The sequence below is a fragment of the Saccostrea cucullata genome, unplaced genomic scaffold (assembly GCF_032062105.1).
Source record: "Saccostrea cucullata isolate Sc308-1 unplaced genomic scaffold, CSIRO_AGI_Scuc_v1 ctg1, whole genome shotgun sequence".
Taxonomy (NCBI): Eukaryota; Metazoa; Mollusca; class Bivalvia; order Ostreida; family Ostreidae; genus Saccostrea; species Saccostrea cuccullata.
In genome coordinates, this window is record NW_026920581.1 from 24081 (window position 1) to 43413 (window position 19333).

Here is a 19333-nt window from a genome sequence, read left to right on the forward strand (position 1 = left end):
CATGACCATGACCCACGGTCATTTGGGGAAGTTCAAGGTCACTGGAAGAAAAATTTCATAATTCATGTGTGATACATATCTTTATTATGGAAAAACTTACTTCTGAAAAAACCCAGCGGGGGTATTTTGTCCTGTTTGGACAGTTCTAGTTGATTTCGATGAACGATGTTGCGATGGTTACTAAAAATAGAATATTTTGTGAAATTCCTATAAAATGCTACTCCTCCAACATTTTTGATCTGATTTCAGTATAACTTGGCACACAAGTAGACTACACTAAGATACATAGAATAGTGCATCGGTTTATGATTTCGATTAACGGTGTTGCCATGGTTACTAAAAATAGAATTTTCTGTGAAATTCCTTTAAAACGCTACTCCGTCTACAGTTTTGGTCTGATTACAGTATTACTTGGCACACAAGTAGACTACACTAAGATACATAGAATAGTGCATCAGTTTTTGATTTCAATGAACGGTGTTGCCATGGTTACTAAAAATAGAATTTTCTGTAAATTCCTTTAAAACGCTACTCCTTCTACAGTTTTTGTCTGATTTCAATAGAACTTGGCACACAAATAGACTACACAAAGATACATAAAATACTGCATCAGTTTTTGATTTCAATAAACAGTGTTGCCATGGTTACTAAAAATAGAATTTTCTGTGAAATTCTTTAAAATGCTACTCCTCCTACAGTTTTGATCTGAACTCAATATAACTTGGCACACACAAGTAGACTACACTAAGATACATAAAATAGTGCATCAGTTTTTGATTTTGATGAACGGTGTTGCCATGGTTACAAAAAATAGAATTTTCTGTGAAATTCCTTTAAAACGGTACTGCTTCTACAGTTTTTGTCTGATTTCAATTTTACTTGGCACACAAGTAGACTACACTAAGATACATAAAATAATGCATCAGTTTTTTATTTAAATGAACGGTGTTGCCATGGTTACTAAAAATAGAATTTTCTGTAAATTCCTATAAAATGCTACTCCTCCTACAGTTTTGATCTGAACTCAATATAACTTGGCACACAAGTAGACTACACTAAAATACATAAAAAAGTGCATCAGTTTTTGATTTCAATGAACAGTGTTGCCATGGTTACTAAAAATGGAATTTTCTGTGAAATTTCTTTAAAACGCTACTCCCTCTACAGTTTTTGTCTGATTTCAGTATTACTTGGCACACAAGTAGACTACACTAAGATACATAAAATGTTGCATCGATTTTTTGATTTCAATAAACAGTGTTGCCATGGTTACTAAAAATAGAATTTTCTATGAAATTCTTTAAAACGCTACGCCTCCTACAGTTTTGATCTGATTTCAATGTAACTTGGCACACAAGTAGACTACACTAAGATACATAAAATAGTACATCAGTTTTTATACCCCCCGCAAACGAAGTTTGGGGGGGTATTATTAGTTACATAGTCTTTTAGTGACAGGGTATGGGATGATACCTGGTTAGTAAATTTCATACCTGGCGAGGCGGAGCCGAGTCAGGTATGAAATTTACTAACCAAGTATCATCCCATACCCTGTCACTAAAAGACTATGTGACGAATTTACCCCACCGATGAAACTTTAAAGTTTTATCTGTGGTTCATAAAATGGTTTTCTCTGCGAAATACTTCATCAGGCTTACACCGTGCCTATTATGACGTCACGTTTGTGTTTGTGACGTAATACATTGACCGGGTATCGATTTACAACTGACCGGGTATAAGTAATCCACCGCCTTCACGTGACAGACTTCAACCAATCGTAAGCCAGGATTTCACGGAAAAATCAACAGAGGTGGGGTAAATAGGAATCACCTTGTCCGTCTGTCTAGCTGTCTGTCTGTCCATCTGTCTGTCTGTCCGTCTGTCTGTGCAAACGTGTCCTGTCCATATCTTTCTTACGGAGGGACATTAGAATCTACTACTCCACACAAAGATTGCCCATGACTTTAGGGTGTGTCATGACCTTGACCCAAGGTCATTTGGGGAAGTTCAAGATCACTGGAAGAAAAAGTTCATAATTCGTGTCCGGTCCATATCTTTCTTATGGATAAAGTTGGTAGGTTCTCATTTCATGAAAAGATTGCCCATGACCCAAGGGTGTGTCATGACCTTGACGGAAGGTCACTTGACGAAGTTCAAGGTCACTGGAAGAAAAAGTTCATAATTCATGTCCAGTCCATATCTTTCTTATGGATAAACTTGTTAGGTTATCATTTCATGCAAAGATTGTCCATGACCTAAGGGTGTGCCATGACCATGACCCACGGTCATTTGGGGAAGTTCAAGGTCACTGGAAGAAAAATTTCATAATTCATGTGTGATACATATCTTTATTATGGAAAAACTTACTTCTGAAAAAACCCAGCGGGGGTATTTTGTCCTGTTTGGACAGTTCTAGTTGATTTTGATGAATGGTGTTGCCATGGTTACTAAAAAAAGAATTTTCTGTGAAATTCCTTTAAAACGCTACTCCTTTTACAGTTTTTGTCTGATTTCAATTTTACTTGGTACACAAGTAGACTACACTAAGATACATAAAATAGTGCACCAGTTTTTGATTTCAATGAACAGTGTTGTCATGGTTACTAAAAATAGAATTTTTTGTGAAATTCCTTTAAAATGCTACTCCTCCTACAGTTTTGATCTGATTTCAGTATAACTTGGCACACAAGTAGACTACACTAAGATGCATAGAATAGTGCATTGGTTTTTGATTTCGATAAACGGTGTTGCCATGGTTACTAAAAATAGAATTTTCTGTAAATTCCTTTAAAAAGCTACTCCTTCTACAGTTTTGATCTGATGGCAATGGCTTCTTTTCTCATCCTTTGTAATATGTACAAACCAGTAGAGCTACAGTCTCGACAGAGACTTCTGGTTTTTATTAGCTCTACTGGTAACCAAGACAACACCGTTCATTGGCCCCATGACCATAAATTGAGAAAAGACTTAAGTCAAAATTTCAAATTGATATAACTTTTGAAATAATTTTTGTAATAAATAAAAATTGTCATCATATGTTTGAATTGAAGTGTTTTTCACAATTACAAATTTTTAAGCTAATAAATTGAATGAAACTAAAGAAATTAAAAACTAAAATTTTAACTTAAGTCTGTTCTCAGTTTATGGTCTTGGGGCCTGAAGAGCTTATGGGATAGTAATACGTCTGGCATCCGTTGGTCTGTCTGTCTGTCTGTAAACAATTTTTCAAAATGCTACTCCTCCTACATTTTTGGTCTGATTTCAGTATAGCATGGTACACAAGTAGACTACACTAAGGTACATAATTCTATATAATGTTTTTTGATTTCGATGAACGGTGTTGCCTTGGCTACTAAAAATAGAAATTTCTGTTAAATTCTTTCAAAATGCTATGCCTTCTACAGTTTTGGTCTGATTTCAATGTAACTTGGTACACAAGTAGACTACACTAAGGTATATAATTCTTTATACTGGTTTTCAGCTCTACTGGTCAGAGACCAGAAGAGCTTATGCGATAGTAAGGTGTCCGTCTGTCTGTAAACAATTTTTCAAAACGCTACTCCTCCTACAGTTTTGGTCTGATTTTATAATAACTTGGCACACAAGTAGACTACACTAAGATACATAGAATAGTGCATCGGTTTTTGATTTCGATGAACGATGTTGCGATGGTTACTAAAAATAGAATATTTTGTGAAATTCCTATAAAACGCTACTCCTCCAACAGTTTTGATCTGATTTCAGTATAACTTGGCACACAAGTAGACTACACTAAGATACATAGAATAGTGCATCAGTTTATGATTTCGATTAACGGTGTTGCCATGGTTACTAAAAATAGAATTTTCTGTGAAATTCCTTTAAAAGGCTACTCCTCCTACAATTTTGGTCTGATTTCAATATTACTTGGCACACAAGTAGACTACACTGAGATACATAAAATAGTGCATATAGTGCATTGGTTTTTGATTTCGATGAACAGTGTTGCCATTGTTACTAAAAATAGAAATGTATGTGAAATTCCTTTAAAACGCTACTCTTTCTACAGTTTTGGTCTGAAGGCAATGGCTTCTTTTCTCATCCTTTGTTATAAGTACAAACCAGTAGAGCTACAGCCTCAACAGAGACTTCTGGTTGATTTCGATGAACGGTGTTGCTGTTGTTACTGAAAATAGAAATTTCTGTTAAATTGTTCCAAAATGTTACTCCTCCTACAGTTTTGGTCTGATTTCAATATAACTTGGCTCACAAGTAGACTACACTAAGATACATGATTCTTTGCATCGGGTTTTGATTTTGACGAACGGTGTTGCCGTTGTTACTAAAAATAGAAATTTCTGTGAAATTCTTTCAAAATGCTACGTATCCTACAGTTTTGGTCTGATTTCAATGCTGTTAATCACTTTTTATTCGCGAGAACTTTATTTTCGCATATTTACGCGAGACAGAATGCTCGCGAAAATTTCATGCTCGCGTATTATAGAATTCGTTAAGATCATATAGAGCAATCACCACAATTAGTGAAAATTTTGTGTCGCTAATAAAGAGTCAATGACTATTTCGGGAAAAAAAGGTGTTGTGAAAATTAAGTGATTCACAGTATAACTTGGTAAACAAGTAGACTACACTACGATACACAATTCTGTATATTGGTTTTTGACTTCGATGAACATTATTGCCTTGGTTACTAAAAATAGAAACTTCTGTTAAATACTCTCAAAATGCTGCTCCAAATACAGTTTTACTCTGATTATAATATAATGTTGCAAGCAAGTAGACTACACTAAGAACATAAAGAGACTTGATCACGGATCATTATTCTATTTATTGCTATTGTAAAGTTTCAATTCCCAACTGCTTAAGTACTTTTCTCTTCCTTTGCTATAAGTACAAACCAGTAGAGCTTCAGTCTTGACAGAGACTTCTGGTATTTTCTTATTTTGATGAATAATTTTGCCATGGTAACTAAAATTGAAAATACAGTAAAATTTTATTAAAAACTACTCCAACAGTTGTAGTCTTATTTCAATTTATTGCCACAAAAAGAAACTTAATCAAGGATCATTGTTCTATTTATTGCTGTATTAAAGTTTCAAGTCCCAACTGCTACTCTTCTCTTCCTTTGTTATAAGTATAAACCAGTAGAGCTACACCGTCTCGACAGAGACTTCTGGTTCTATGATAAAAAGCAAATAACATGACACCACAATGCATTGTAGTATGTAGTAAATCTTATTGATAGGTTGAGACACAGTTGATTGGACTTATGTTTTATACAAAGAATTTATTCGGGAACATAGGAAATAAATTCAATATCCAGGTCCAATTCAGGGTGTACAGGGATTTACCCCGGGTTGTATTCAATATTCCATTCAGCCTCAGGGTGTATGGAATTATAAAAACCCAGGGTAAATCCCATACACCCTTGATTGAACCTGGATAACTACAGTATTTTATGCTTTTACCAGCTTTATAACGGTATCTGATAACTAACCTTACATTTAACTTCTATTTCTGATATTTTATTTACCTTTCAATGGTTCCAAATGGACATTTGTGGTTATGGATGTCAAAACGGGAATCTTTAAAACCGACATTCCAAAATAATAAAGGACTGGTTCTGATCATTGAAAGGTAAATTAAGTATCAATAAGTCATGTATATAAGATTATTTGTCAGATAACATTTTAAAAGTGAGAGAAAAGCATAAAATTCAAGAAATAATACCTGAAGTATGCGACAAAAAAGTGGCTGGGAAAATCGAAGGGTTTTACAATGCTTGGATCTTAAGTTCTATTCTTTGTCTGTCGAAATTTTCTCAAGCAGAGAGCTACAGTCTTTGTTTTTGATTGTATTACTTAATACTTTTTAAGTATAAGGAATGAAGATGGATATGCCAACAACATAAGCTGCATGGCTTTAGAGCTCCTGTGTGATGTACTTGAAAGAACCACCTCTGTTGCAGTTCAGGTAAACAACTGTCAAATAAGTAATGGATATATGCCGAATACTGTTCTATATGTAAAATTATCAGACTGTTTGAGGCCCATTAGGGCCGAAAACTGTCTGATAATTTTACATATAGAATAGTATGAGGCATATATCTTACTTAAAACATTGCCATTTAAATGTCCAAAAGTTACCTGGAGGAGTCTGATAAAAACACAATGGGAGTTTAGGCATCCATTGTTTTCTACCTGTCTGATAAGTAGATAAAAGAAATGAGACAGTAAAAATAGTGAGTGAACTCTTGTTTCATTTCATTCATTCAATGGCAGTCGTTTAGTTTAGCAGGACAGGGGTCCGGTGGTGTAGGATTTTTTTTTTTGGGGGGGGGGGGGGACATTTTTATTTATGATGTGCATAAATTGACATTGATACTGACATAATCTTGGGAGATCACCATGGAAAGTAAAAATGCGGATTTTTACCCTGAAGTTTTAGTTTAGCTGTTTAGATAATGGAAATATTCTCAGGTTTTAAAAGTGTGGCCATCGGGGACCAAACATAAAATAAGGAGATTTGCAGACTCTTTTTCAGAAATGGATTTAGATTCGCTTATTCAAAGTGCTGTATCAAAAATTCTTTTAAAGAGTGGAAAGTATTAATGTTGTGGAAGGTTTAAACTCGGATTTTTTTTCATGGATTTGCTATTTTTATAGCAACTTAATTTCCTTGCGTTTGCTTTCCCTGAATTTTTTTCCTAACATTCTTATTGGGGGTTTCTGGACATATTTAACCTTAATTTCACTCTTCTTTTTGCTTTTTAAATACCGTCCAATTTTGTTATCATTGCTGTCCGATAATATATTATCAGACTGGTAATTATTATTATCGGACGGCTACAGGTAAATTTTTAGACTGCAAGAACAAAGGCATGACGTCACAGCAATGTTTTAAACACAGGTAAACAACTGTTAGATAAACAGTCAAGTGAAATACTGTCAGATTCACACAACAACAACTGTGAGTTCAAAACAGGTAAACAATTATCAGATTAATACAGGTAAACAATTGTCAGTTCAACACAGGTAAACTATTGTCAGATTAATACATGCAAACATTTACTGTCAGTTCAACATGAGTAAAACACAGGTAAACAATTGTCAGATTAATACAATTCAAAACAGGTAAAACACATGAGAACAACCATCAGATAAACACAGAACAACCATCAGATTTACATAGATAAACAATATTGTCAGATTAATACAGGGTTATCACAGGCAATCAACTGTATGGTTAACACAGGTACACAACCATCATATTAGTAAGGTAAACAACTAGCTGTCAGATTAACACAGATAATCAAATGAATATGTCATATAAACATTGTTAACAACTCATTCTCTCAAGTTAAAATACCGTATAATCCCTATTAACCGCCACGGGTGCTAAGAAAATTGCAAAAAGGGGGCAATTATTTTAGTGTTCTCTTTATGATACTTAATGTCATATTTTAACTTCAATAGTTTGAAAATAAAAATAAATACAAGAAACAACTAAGATGATGTCTAACTTTATTTAAAATGAAGATAATCCCCCCAAATTATGCTAAATTGTTCATTTTCCACTGAGAAATTGGATGATAGACAAATTTCATTTTCACTTTCTTCATTTTTTTTGATACGATTCTGGTTGATTTGAATCACTTACAGGGGGCCCTTATTTCCTGACAATTGAAAAAGACCTAAGGGGACGCTTATAGGGGTAGGGGCGGTTAATAGGGATTATACGGTACAGCTGATATGCTGTCTTTATTGATGAAGTACTGTTAATGTAATTAAACATTGTACATGTATTTGGTTTTGCAGGAAGTTGAGAAGTATTTGAAATTTGTCATCAATAGTTTGGTTCCAGTCACAACATTGTCACCTGTTCTTTGTGAAAAGGTATGTATACAGCTCAACACACTTTTTAAACTAGCATGGTTTTTCGCACAAATTAAGGTCACATTGTTATAATGCGAAATTGATTAACGAGGCAACAAAACATACTTAAAAATGATTTATAACTAGTTGATTTTATTTGGTTTGATTTTAAATCACTAACTTAGAACATAATCTACACATAATAATTGGTAGGATTTTAATACGCTCTTGGATGATAAAATATGACAGTTCCCAAATGGCTTTTAGCTCACCTGAGCTGAAGGCTCAAGTGAGCTTTTCTGATCACATTTTGTCCGGCCTCCGTCTGTCTAGCTGTCTGTCTGTCTGTCTGTAAACTTTTCACATTTTTTACCTTCTCAAGAACCGCTGGGCCAATTTCAACCAAACTTGTAACAAAGTATCCTTGGGTGAAGGTAATTCAAGTTTGTTCAAGTGAAGGGCCACGCCCTTATTCAAGGAGAGATAATTGGGAATTAGTGAAAATTTGGTGGCATGTTTTAAAAATCTTCTTCTCAGGAACCGCTGTGCCAGGAAAGATAAAACTTATGGGGAAACATCCTCAGGTAGTGTAGGTTCAAGTTTGTTCAAATCATGACCCCTGGGGGTAGGGCGGGGCCAAAATGGCCGATCAAAGTTTTACATAGAAATATATTGGAAAATTCTTTAAAAATCTTCTTCTCAAGAATAGCAAAGCCATAATTGATCATATTTATATGGAAGCATCCTCAGGTAGTGTAGGTTCAAGTTTGTTCAAGTCATGACCCCGGGGGGTCGGGCGGGGCCACAATGGCCGACCAACATTTTACATAGAAATATATAGGAAAATTCTTTAAAAATCTTCTTCTCAAGAATAGCAAAGCCATAATTGATCATATTTATATGGAAGCATCCTCAGATAGTGTAGATTCAAATTTGTTCAAATCATGACCCCTGGCGATAGGGTGGGGCCACACTGGCCGATCCAAGTTTTACATAGAAATATATAGGAAAATTCTTTAAAAATCTTCTTCTCAAGAATAACAAAGCTATAATTGATCATATTTATATGGAAGCATCCTCAGGTAGTGTAGATTCAAGTTTGTTCAAATCATGACCCCGGGGGGTTGGGCGGGGCCACAATGGCTGACCAACATTTTACATTGAAATATAATTATAGGAAAATTCTTTAAAAATCTTCTTCTCAAGAATCACAAAGCCATAATTGCTCATATTCATATGGAAGCATCCTCAGGTAGTGTAGATTCAAGTTTGTTTGAATCATGACCCCTGGGGGTAGAGCAGGGCCAAAATAGCCAATCCAAGTTTTACATAGAAATATATAGGAAAATTCTTTAAAAATCTTCTTCTCAAGAATAGCAAAGCCATAATTGATCATATTTATATGGAAGCATCCTCAGGTAGTGTAGGTTCAAGTTTGTTCAAATCATGACCCCGATAGGGTGGGGGGTCCAAGTTTTACATAGAAATATATAGGAAAATTCTTTAAAAATCTTCTTCTCAAGAATAACAAAGCTATAATTGATCATATTTATATGGGCCACAATGTTCAAATCATGACCCCGGGGGACCAACATTTTATATTGAAATATAATTATAGGAAAATTCTTTAAAAATCTTCTTCTCAAGAATCACAAAGCCGCTCATATTCATATGGAAGTCACAATGGAATCCGACCAACATTTTACATAAAAATATATAGGAAAATTCTTTAAAAATCTTCTTCTCAAGAATAGCAAAGCCATAATTGATCATATTTATATGGAAGCATCCTCAGGTAGTGTAGATTTAAGTTTGTTCAAATCATAACCCCGGGGGAAGGGCAGGGCCAAAATGGCCAATCCAAGTATATAGGAAAATTCTTTACAAAATCATCTTCTCAAGAATAGCAAAGCCATGATTAGTCATGGGACTGCTTTTGGATTTAAACTTTTCAATAATGAATCCATTTATTCTTTTCCCAGCCGCAATGCTCAGGTGAGCGATGTGGCCCATGGGCCTCTCGTTCATGTTTTTTGGTCAAATGCAGTCGTCTTTGTATCTGTTCTTTTTATGCCCTCCTTCGAAGAAGGGAGGGCATATTGCTTTGCTGCTGTCCGTCGGTCTGTCGGTCCACTTAGTTTCCGTTCATTTTCTTCACAACCGTTGCACATACTGAAATGAAATTTGGTATACAGATTTATCAGATGAATATCTAGGCCAAGTTCTGTTTTGGGTACGATCGTACCATTTTTTACAGAGTTATGCCCTTTTGACGTACAAAAATTCCAATTATAATCTATCCATTTGTCCTTAAGGAGATATGAGTGGACATGTATCCAGTTAAAGATAATTAATGAGCTTAGTGTGTGAAGTTGGGCATCTCTGATCATGTGTTATCTATATCTCCTGAGAATTCGACAACAGAAGGAAAGATCTCTCTTCTCTAATTCTCTTAATTGTAATTTATTGCCTGTCAAAACATTTATTTACCAGCCTTTTTATTCCCCCCCCCCCTTCAAAGAAGGGAGGGCATATTGCTTTGCTGCTGTCTGTTGGTCTGTCGGTCCACTTAGTTTCCATTCATTTCCTTTGCAACCGTTGCACATATTAAATGAAATTTGGTATACAGATATATCACATGAATATCTAGGCAAAGTTCTGTTTGGGGTCTGATCACACCATTTTTATATGCCCGTCCTAAGATGGGACATATTATGTTATAGGCTTCATGTCCGTCCGTCCGTCTGTCCATTCTTCTACGGCTCATAACTTGAATACTATTAGGCCTAGGATTATCAAACTTTGTCAACTAATACTTCTTGGGTAGACGGTGTGTCGCGCACAAAAAGTAGGTCGCTCTGACCTTTAATAAAGATGCTAAAGCCAAATATGGAAAAATCCTGTCCGGTTCATAACTAGAAAACTATTAGACCTAGAGCTTTCAAACTTAGCAAAAGTATACATCTATGGTAGAAGGTGTGTTGCGGTCTATTTCAAGGTCACTGTGACCTTTGATTTAAGTAAATTTTTAAAAATAAACTAAGTATTTTAAATTTCATAATCCTAAAAAATGTAAAAATATAGTTGTATACTTATTAAAAAATGTTAAATTAAGTAAAAACTTATTTTTTCATATTCATATACTTTACAGCAATCTGTAACAAATGTTAATGTTTTGAGAGGAATTCATTTTGTCCCATGGGCATAATTATCAAGCACTGGTCAAGAAGAATTTTGATAGCAGAAATTTGCATGTCAAATTAAAGAGAAATTAATGAGTTTATTATACAGCAAGAGCATCTCTAGATCTGATCATGCAGCTGTGTTATCTTAATTTATCTCTTGGGAGTTGGTTAAAAAGAAATGGCCTCATAGTTGCTTGAGTTAATGAAGACTTCTTGATGGCTATAGTTCAGATAAAGATCTTTCAATTGGTGTAATGTAATTAAAACAAATTGATGTTTTAGTGTATGATTAAAACTAAATTAGTATTGTATAATATAATTAAAACTAATTGTATATGTGTTCATTGAAAAAAAAAATTACATTTCAGTTTTTATATATTTGCAACAAATTGCAGTCATGACTCACTTAGAATTTCATAGTCTAAAGAATAATTTATTTTTGATTTTTTATTAGACTGTAGCATTTCCATTAATTCATAGAATATGCAATAAACAATTTAAAGCTGCAGATGGATATTTGTTAAGCTCTAACACAGCCAGTTTAGAATTAAATGATGTATTATTTGTTATAATTAATCCCTGAAATTAATCCTGTAAGTCTCTTAGAGATGTACCCCTACGAGATGATCATGAATAATTCATGAATTTCCTTAAATTTTTCATGAATTTTATTCATGCAATGTTCATGAAATGTTCATGAAGATCCTATGAACTTATTATTGGACATTTTCAAATCATGAATTTTTATTCATGAAAGAAAATTGATGAATATTCATGAATAATTCATGAAGAGTCATATTCATGAAGATTCATCATTTCAAGAATGTCCAATAATAAGTTCATTGGATCTTCATGAACTGTTCATGAATAATTTGATGAATTTTTTCAGGAATGTTCATGAGTGAATAAAATTCATGAACCATTAGCATTCATGAATATTCTTGCTTATATGTAAACAAAAAATGCAATATTATTATTCATGTTTGTTCATGAAAATGCATGAAGTCATGCTAAAAATAGTAACAGTAGATGTTTTATAATACAGCATCTTGAAAGATTTCACAGGAATGTTGTTTGTTTTCCAACCATGGCAACAAAATCTTTGTTAAAAAACTTAAAAGACAATTCTGACATATTAAACCATAGTAAATGAATATTGTAGTTCATTCCTGGTAAAAGTATGAAAAATTTCAATTCAAACGCAACTCTTTGCAGAATGTTTAACCTTACTTGGTCAATAGGAGAGGGGGATCCTTCCTCAGCATGTTTCAAAGTGTGTTTTAAAGCCAGAAATTGAACAGTTTTTAATTCCAGTCTAGGAGAAAAGTTTGTTCAGCACCAGGGTAACAGCTTTAAGTGCTTTCAAGCACTTCGAGCAGAGATAGTCAATTCAAAAATCCTTATTGTCTCTCCATGTGGAATTTCCAGAATTTCACCATTTGGATCCTTTGATTGAATATCATTCATATTTTCATTTCTTTTTTTCTTTCTTTTTCAAGAGCTCAGATTTTTTTTTTTTGCAGCCAGAGTTTCTTGTCTTCTGCTCATCAACATTTGTGAACTGCTTCTCTTTTTCCCTCAAGAATAAAGATTTTCTGAAAATACCCATGATTGTAATTAAAACATAGGACTTTTTTGTATTTTCTTGCATTTTAGTTTCATTTAATTTTGCATCAGAGGCACTTCCAAATTAAAGCATTCTGAGTGGAATTTAAGCCTATTTTCTAAGACCGCCATTTTGTAGATCAATCAGGCCTATGAATGTTTTGAGTCTCAGTCTATATTAGCCTAATGTATGTTATATGGTTGGATCCCAACTCAAAGCAAAGTTAGACAAAACTTTCATTAAAAAAAGACATATCAATTTATTTTACAAATAGACAGTAACATTTACAGACAGATTTCTGACTCAGTGATTGCCTCCATTTTTTGTCACTCAACAGTTATGAAGTAGATCGATCCTATATATAGTCTTCCTTCTTCATATTCTGTTATTTTCGTAAAAAGTTGACAAAGATCAGTGACTATGCAAATTATAGATCTCAAATACCGATCCTTCCACTCAACAAATTCCCATTTCCAACATCTCGTGCGTTTTCAAGTTTGCCCCTATTCAAAAATGTACGGTAGAGCTAAGAAATACGTTAGTTTCGAATTTCCAAGATTTCTATTTAAAAAATATAACAAACACTATCTGAATAATTTTTCACCGAAAACACAATTTTTTATATTAAAATAAGTTTTATCAATGAAGAATTCGAATTTTTTACGTCATCAATATTACATGTATTGCATTTTAGTTTCGTATAGCAAGTATGGCGGCCCCCATTAACAGAGGACAAATGACATGATAATAACAATCTCTCGCCCTAAGACTGAATATTCTGAGCTGTGAAGATGCATAGGAGAATTAAAACTACAAAATACGAATGTGGATTATGTCATAGATACTTTACAACCATGCAGTCTGTGCTCTATCATTTACACACGAAGCAAGGGAAACTTTTGACATTTTAACTGCACCAAAATTAAAATGTATATAGCGTTTCGATCCAGGAATAATACAGTACAGTACAGACAAGCGATATAATTTTTTAGTTGTTAATAAATATATAAAACGTTTTTTACGAAGCTCACAAAGTTCTTTTTTCCAGAATGTTTCATCTTCCAACAACTTGTTTAAAGTTTGATGTTAGAGAAAATTTGGTCGAACAAAGTTGTGTGATTAAAAACGACATTATTTATAGCACATTATGATGAATATAACTGTTTAATTTAAATTATGAAGGAACATAAGTAATCAATTTGAAAAAAAAATGCAGTCAATGATGATGCAGTGTTTGTTTAATTAAAATCAAATAAAAACACAAAATGTTAAGAGATTTCATGATTTATTTTTTCAGATAGTTGGTGAAAGAATGTTATTAAATATAAATGATACCAGGGGCTTGTTCAACAATTGCAACTGCATGCAAAAGTTGTATTATGAGAGTAATGAGTGTTTTCTGTCAATCATTTTTGTCAATTATTTTAGTCTTCATGAAAATTCATGAACATTCATAATACCTTGAACTCTACATTTTTTCTGTCTTTAAAATGAAAATTACCAGTATTCATATATATATTCACTATTTGTTCATGAACTACATTTTATGAATATATTCATGAATAAAGTTCATGAACCATCTTTATGAACCAGTCATGAACCATTCATGAACACATCATGAATGTTCATGAAACATTCATAAAAGTTCCTGAAATTATGAATTTCACCTCGCAGGGGCATGTACAATATTTTAAACATGATAAGAAATGGAAACAAGTTTACCTGATTTTCTTGCACCCCAACCAATTTATGATTATTGAACAATATTTGACGGTCGTATCAAGCTGTGGCAGGTCACTTTATTGACAGAGTTATGCCCTTGGACTTGGAAAAATTTCAATTATTTGCAGTTTCCGTTCATTTTCTTTGCAACAGTTGTACATACTGAAATTTTACTGATATTTTACATGAATATCTAAGTCAAGTTCTGTTTTGGGTACCCCGCAAGATTTGTACATTCTCTGACTTTTTCACAAAAGAGCGCACTAAGAACTATAACTCTTCAATAGTGGAAATAGAACGTATTGCACCAATTTTGACAGAGTTATGTCCCTTGGACTTAGAAAAATTCCAATTATTTGCAGTTTTCGTTCATTTTCTTTGTAGAGGTTGCACATACTGAGATGAAATTTGGTACACAGATTTCTCAATTAAATGTCTTTGTCAAGTTTTGTTTTGGGTACAATCGCGCCATTTTTGACAGAGTTATGCCCTTTTGGACTTAGAAAAATTTCAATTTAAGGGGAGGGGGGCATAAGTGTTTTACAAACATCTCTTGTTTAAGCAGTCCTTTGCCTTGTCTAGACACAAAAATAGTGCAGCTCAAGTAACTTAAGTATTTTCTTTGCATTAATATGACTCTAAAGCGCAAGATAATAACAATATTTCTCAGCTGCTTGACTGCTTTCCAGGTTAAAAAGCTGGGATTCTTTTAGGGTTACTTTCTGAAATCTTGCATCATAAAAGAAACGTCCAACCACAAAATTTTCAAAGTTTTAAACGTTAAACGTAAAATAATTTTCTTTTCAATCGTAACAATTTGTTATTTTAAACATAAACAATACTTTATGTCTTCTATCTTTTGGCATGTTTTTTAAACAACATTATCATTTCTCGGCGATCCATTTTGACAAAACCAAGACGAGTACAGAAGATTGGAAAGTACTTAGAAAAATACTCATCTAAAAAAGTTATTTTGGAAAATTCTACTTAATAGTATCAAAGAAAGCTCGATTGATTTAATTTGTAAAAACCCGTTGCAGAATCATATAGATATAACATCATACCATTTATTAATAAAGTTCCCTTTAAAAGATCGACGTTGAAAACTCAGGATAATGTTTCTTAAGAATATATACCTTTGATATTAGATATTCAATACATATTAGGGTTATGTCTCGTGCTGAAGTTTGATTATGTTAAGTTTTATTGCAATAATAATGTGACCTTAATTTGTGCAAAAAACCATGTGAGTTTAAAAAGTGTGTTGAGCTGTATAGTCTTATATGTTATGTTCAAATGAACATGTACATTTCAAAATCCCCACCAATTAATGCACTTTTAACTTTCATTTGGTGAAAACTGAGGCCTGTTCAACAGAGCGAGTGTTCACAAACATTTCTTTTGGAGGTATAAGGAATTTTGGTGAGCCCTCGCAAATGTTGCTATGTTGAACAGGCCTCTGTTAATCTTTGATTATATTCTTTTCTTAAAAACAAATTGAGACATATAAATAGTTTGAGAGGTCATGATCATAATTATAAATCAAAGTACTGAAAGTACTGGGAAGTGCTAAGCATGGTTCAATTTGAAATTTATCAGAATTTAAATTTCCTATTGTATTGGAATAAGTACATGTAATATTTTGACGGTGCAACCATTGGGGGTGAACACAGTTGTTTAATACATATCAATTCTCCATCAGCATACGTCCGTATTGAGATTGAGATTGCAAAGCAACTCCCAGAATTCAATGCGAAGTTTGACCCAGATTCGATCAGTCGTGGAATTTTACGCTCTATATTTTATTTGGATTTAACCTTATTTTTTTTTACCTTTATAGTATATACATTATATATATTACGATTCCTGTTGGACAGTGTATTAGTGTAAAACATTTGCCGTAAATTTAAAAGGATATTTTATCTGCACAGTTATATATTGATGAAGTTTAATATAATGGACTCTTTTTTTGTTCCGACTCATCTGATTTCAGATTATCTATATATAACTATACATAAGCTATACATAAGCCGGAAAGTTTTTTTTTTATGATGACAAATTTTGAATACCTAAAAAATTCTGATATCCTTCTCTTGAATGTAAAGTGGAGAACACAAAACCGTCTAATTATAATTTTTAACAATAAATCATTCTGCTCTCAAGAATGTAAAGAAGGATATTATTCGTACTAAAATTCAAAATTGATTGTTGGCGACCATGGCTTTATTTGTTATTATCGGCCGCAGGAGTGATTTATCTATTTGCGGTTGTGTTTGAAAGTGCATAGGGAGAAATTATTTTTTATTTGTTCCATTTAAACCTTCCATAATGATAACATATACATGTATTAGGATTATGAATAAAAGATTTTTAAAATGGCTTAATATTTTGTTTGAATTGTTTTTAGTATATTTTAATTTTTTCTCCTCTGCATAAATATTTATAAAGTTATAATTTTATCTAAGGTTTTACAAGAAAAATTCCCTAGTATGGGGGCTTGTAAGATATACACGCAATCATTATGAGTTTCAGGGTGTATAAATAATGAATAAAAATTAGACTTTTAAATTTCGTTTTGAATATGCTACAGTTGAATAACATAACGATATTTTTTTTCAATATTTCACAGTTATTGTGATGCCAATCCCCCACCGTGCAGCATGTCGCTATCATCATGTAACAAAAATCCCCGAAAATTTTACTTCATTTTTTTAAGATTTCGTTGCTATAAATAATTTTTGGGTATAAGGATATTGCATTTGTCTTCTTCGTTTTGAAGAAAAACCATTCTTATCCTTCATCTCTGACTCTCACGTACTTGTAATTTATTTGTACCGAAAATTAAAGTTTGGTCATTCTGTTGCTCGTGTAATATTTTATTCCAATTTGTCAATATCTCTTTTAAAAATAAAAATGTATACTCTTCTACTTTAATTAAAAGTATATCATATTAAAATTAAGGAGTATTTTCCCTAGACTCGTTTCGGCAGAAATACTTTAAAATGCTTCAGAATTTTTTTTCACTATCATTCACAACATGCTGACAAGAATAAAATAGCCAAGTGTGATAATAAAAAGGATCTTTTGTATTTACATTGTTTGAAATAAAGGCCCAGAAAAGGGCGTGAAAATTTAGGTAACAAAGATACAAACTATATATATAAATTACTTTTAAAAATAATTTTTTTTTTTGGATTTGTTCATCGTCTCAAGCCACGGTCCGGAGTCCGCATAAAGCTCTCTCCTACCTGTGGCTGCTTGATCACAAAATGTGTCGTAATCTTGAATATTTAAGCCTCTCTATTGTGACGTCATATTCAGTTAGTGGAAGTTTTGTTTCCATCGCAACAATTGACATCAACAGTATACAAGGAATATTTCGTATACTGCGATTGGATATTGAAAGGTCACGATAAAGTTCATCATCCGACTATGCTTTACTCACATTGGTCAATATTTTAATGAGCTACGAAGAATTCTCTCCTCGTTCAACCACGGCCAGAATGGGAGAGGAGCGTACATTTTGGGCGTGGTTTGCGACGATGGGATTTGTTCTACTAAAAGATTTAATTCCTATTTGATTTTTAAATACTCATTGAAATTTTAATGAGATTTTTAAATGCATATGAGCATTAAATCGCAATTAATATAGCATTACATATTATGAAATGTTTTATGGTACTTGTATCAATATATATGGTCATTTACTTTTTCGAATTACCACTGCAGACATAAGATTTGTGACATAAGTGGTGTTCGCCAATGCTAAAATATGCACTATATTGTTCAGAGCAGAGAAATGTTCAGAGATAAGAGTCGCCCTTATATCCACTAATGCAGGTCTTCTGTGTATATGAAAGTTAATATCGACTGAACTAATTAACACATGTTATGATAACGAGACCTTCACTAAAGTAGCCAACAGCGGATCGGGGATTTCCAGTTGTATATTTTCAGACAACTCAGTAGAGTTACATAACTTACTCTGTAGCGCTGTATTTTGTAGGATGTCTTAGCGCTTAAAATTGTATCACTCCGCGTAATAGACCGTCATTTTGAATTGAACACAGTATACAACATTTATTTAAAAAATAATCACCTTTAAAAAGAACCATATTTCACCACTGAGTATATTAGTATTGATTACAGAATCCCATTTGTTTACATAATTATATCTTATAGAGGGCGCGTTAGTGGTGCGTTCAAGATCTTAGAGCTAGATGTTAAGTCCAGATATGAATTTTGAACAAGAATTTTACTTGCCAAGCAGCCATGTAAATAAAATGTAGTAAATATTTGATGCTAGGTTTACATTTCTGAAATCCTACTTTGATACAAAACTCATCACGTGAAATGCTGCATATCTTATACTAACTGAAGGAATTTTCTCTATCTCGACGTAAATCTTACACATTCAATTTTTGCATGTTTTTCTCTATATATTACTTATAAATGAGATGACCGTATAATAAAATTTACACCTTACGGATAGGCGAGCTGTCTTTTCAACACAACTGGATATGTAACATAAACTACGCATAATTAAGTTTACTAGCAACTTTGGTATTGAACGAAGCCCTAATATATATGGCCAGTAGAGGTCGTTAATTAAAAGATCATGAAAATCATCATGGAATCTGAAGACACCCTAGTAAGCGCTTGCGCATGCACGCTTGGCACTTAAAAATAAGGCATATAAATGTGAAACCTTATGAATATAACTACAATGTTTATTGAAGTGTTACCAATTCATAGAAAAAATTAAAATTGTGTCTATTCCATTTTCGAAGAAAAAAAAATCTATTTTTTCTATGTATTTGTGTTCTTTACATTTGTACTAATTAAAAACTCAGAAAAAAGTTACACTGCATGCGGCTTTTGATGCTAGATGGGCATGCTAAAACAGACAGTATGGCATCTGCAGGGGGCTCCTTTAGAAGAATATGTAA

The 19333-nt window shown here is 33.0% G+C and overlaps 1 protein-coding gene across 2 annotated transcripts in view; it reads left to right on the forward strand.

Annotated features, from left to right (window-relative positions):
- The window catches only part of LOC134252051 (serine-protein kinase ATM-like), a 294279-nt gene that overhangs the window by 16357 nt on the left and 258589 nt on the right, over window positions 1–19333 (forward strand). For both annotated transcript variants that reach the window (XM_062734480.1, XM_062734485.1), the window contains exons 2-3: window positions 5874–5970; window positions 7815–7892. In XM_062734480.1, the coding sequence (XP_062590464.1) occupies window positions 5874–5970; window positions 7815–7892 (175 nt within the window). The remainder of the gene's footprint in view (window positions 1–5873; window positions 5971–7814; window positions 7893–19333) is intronic.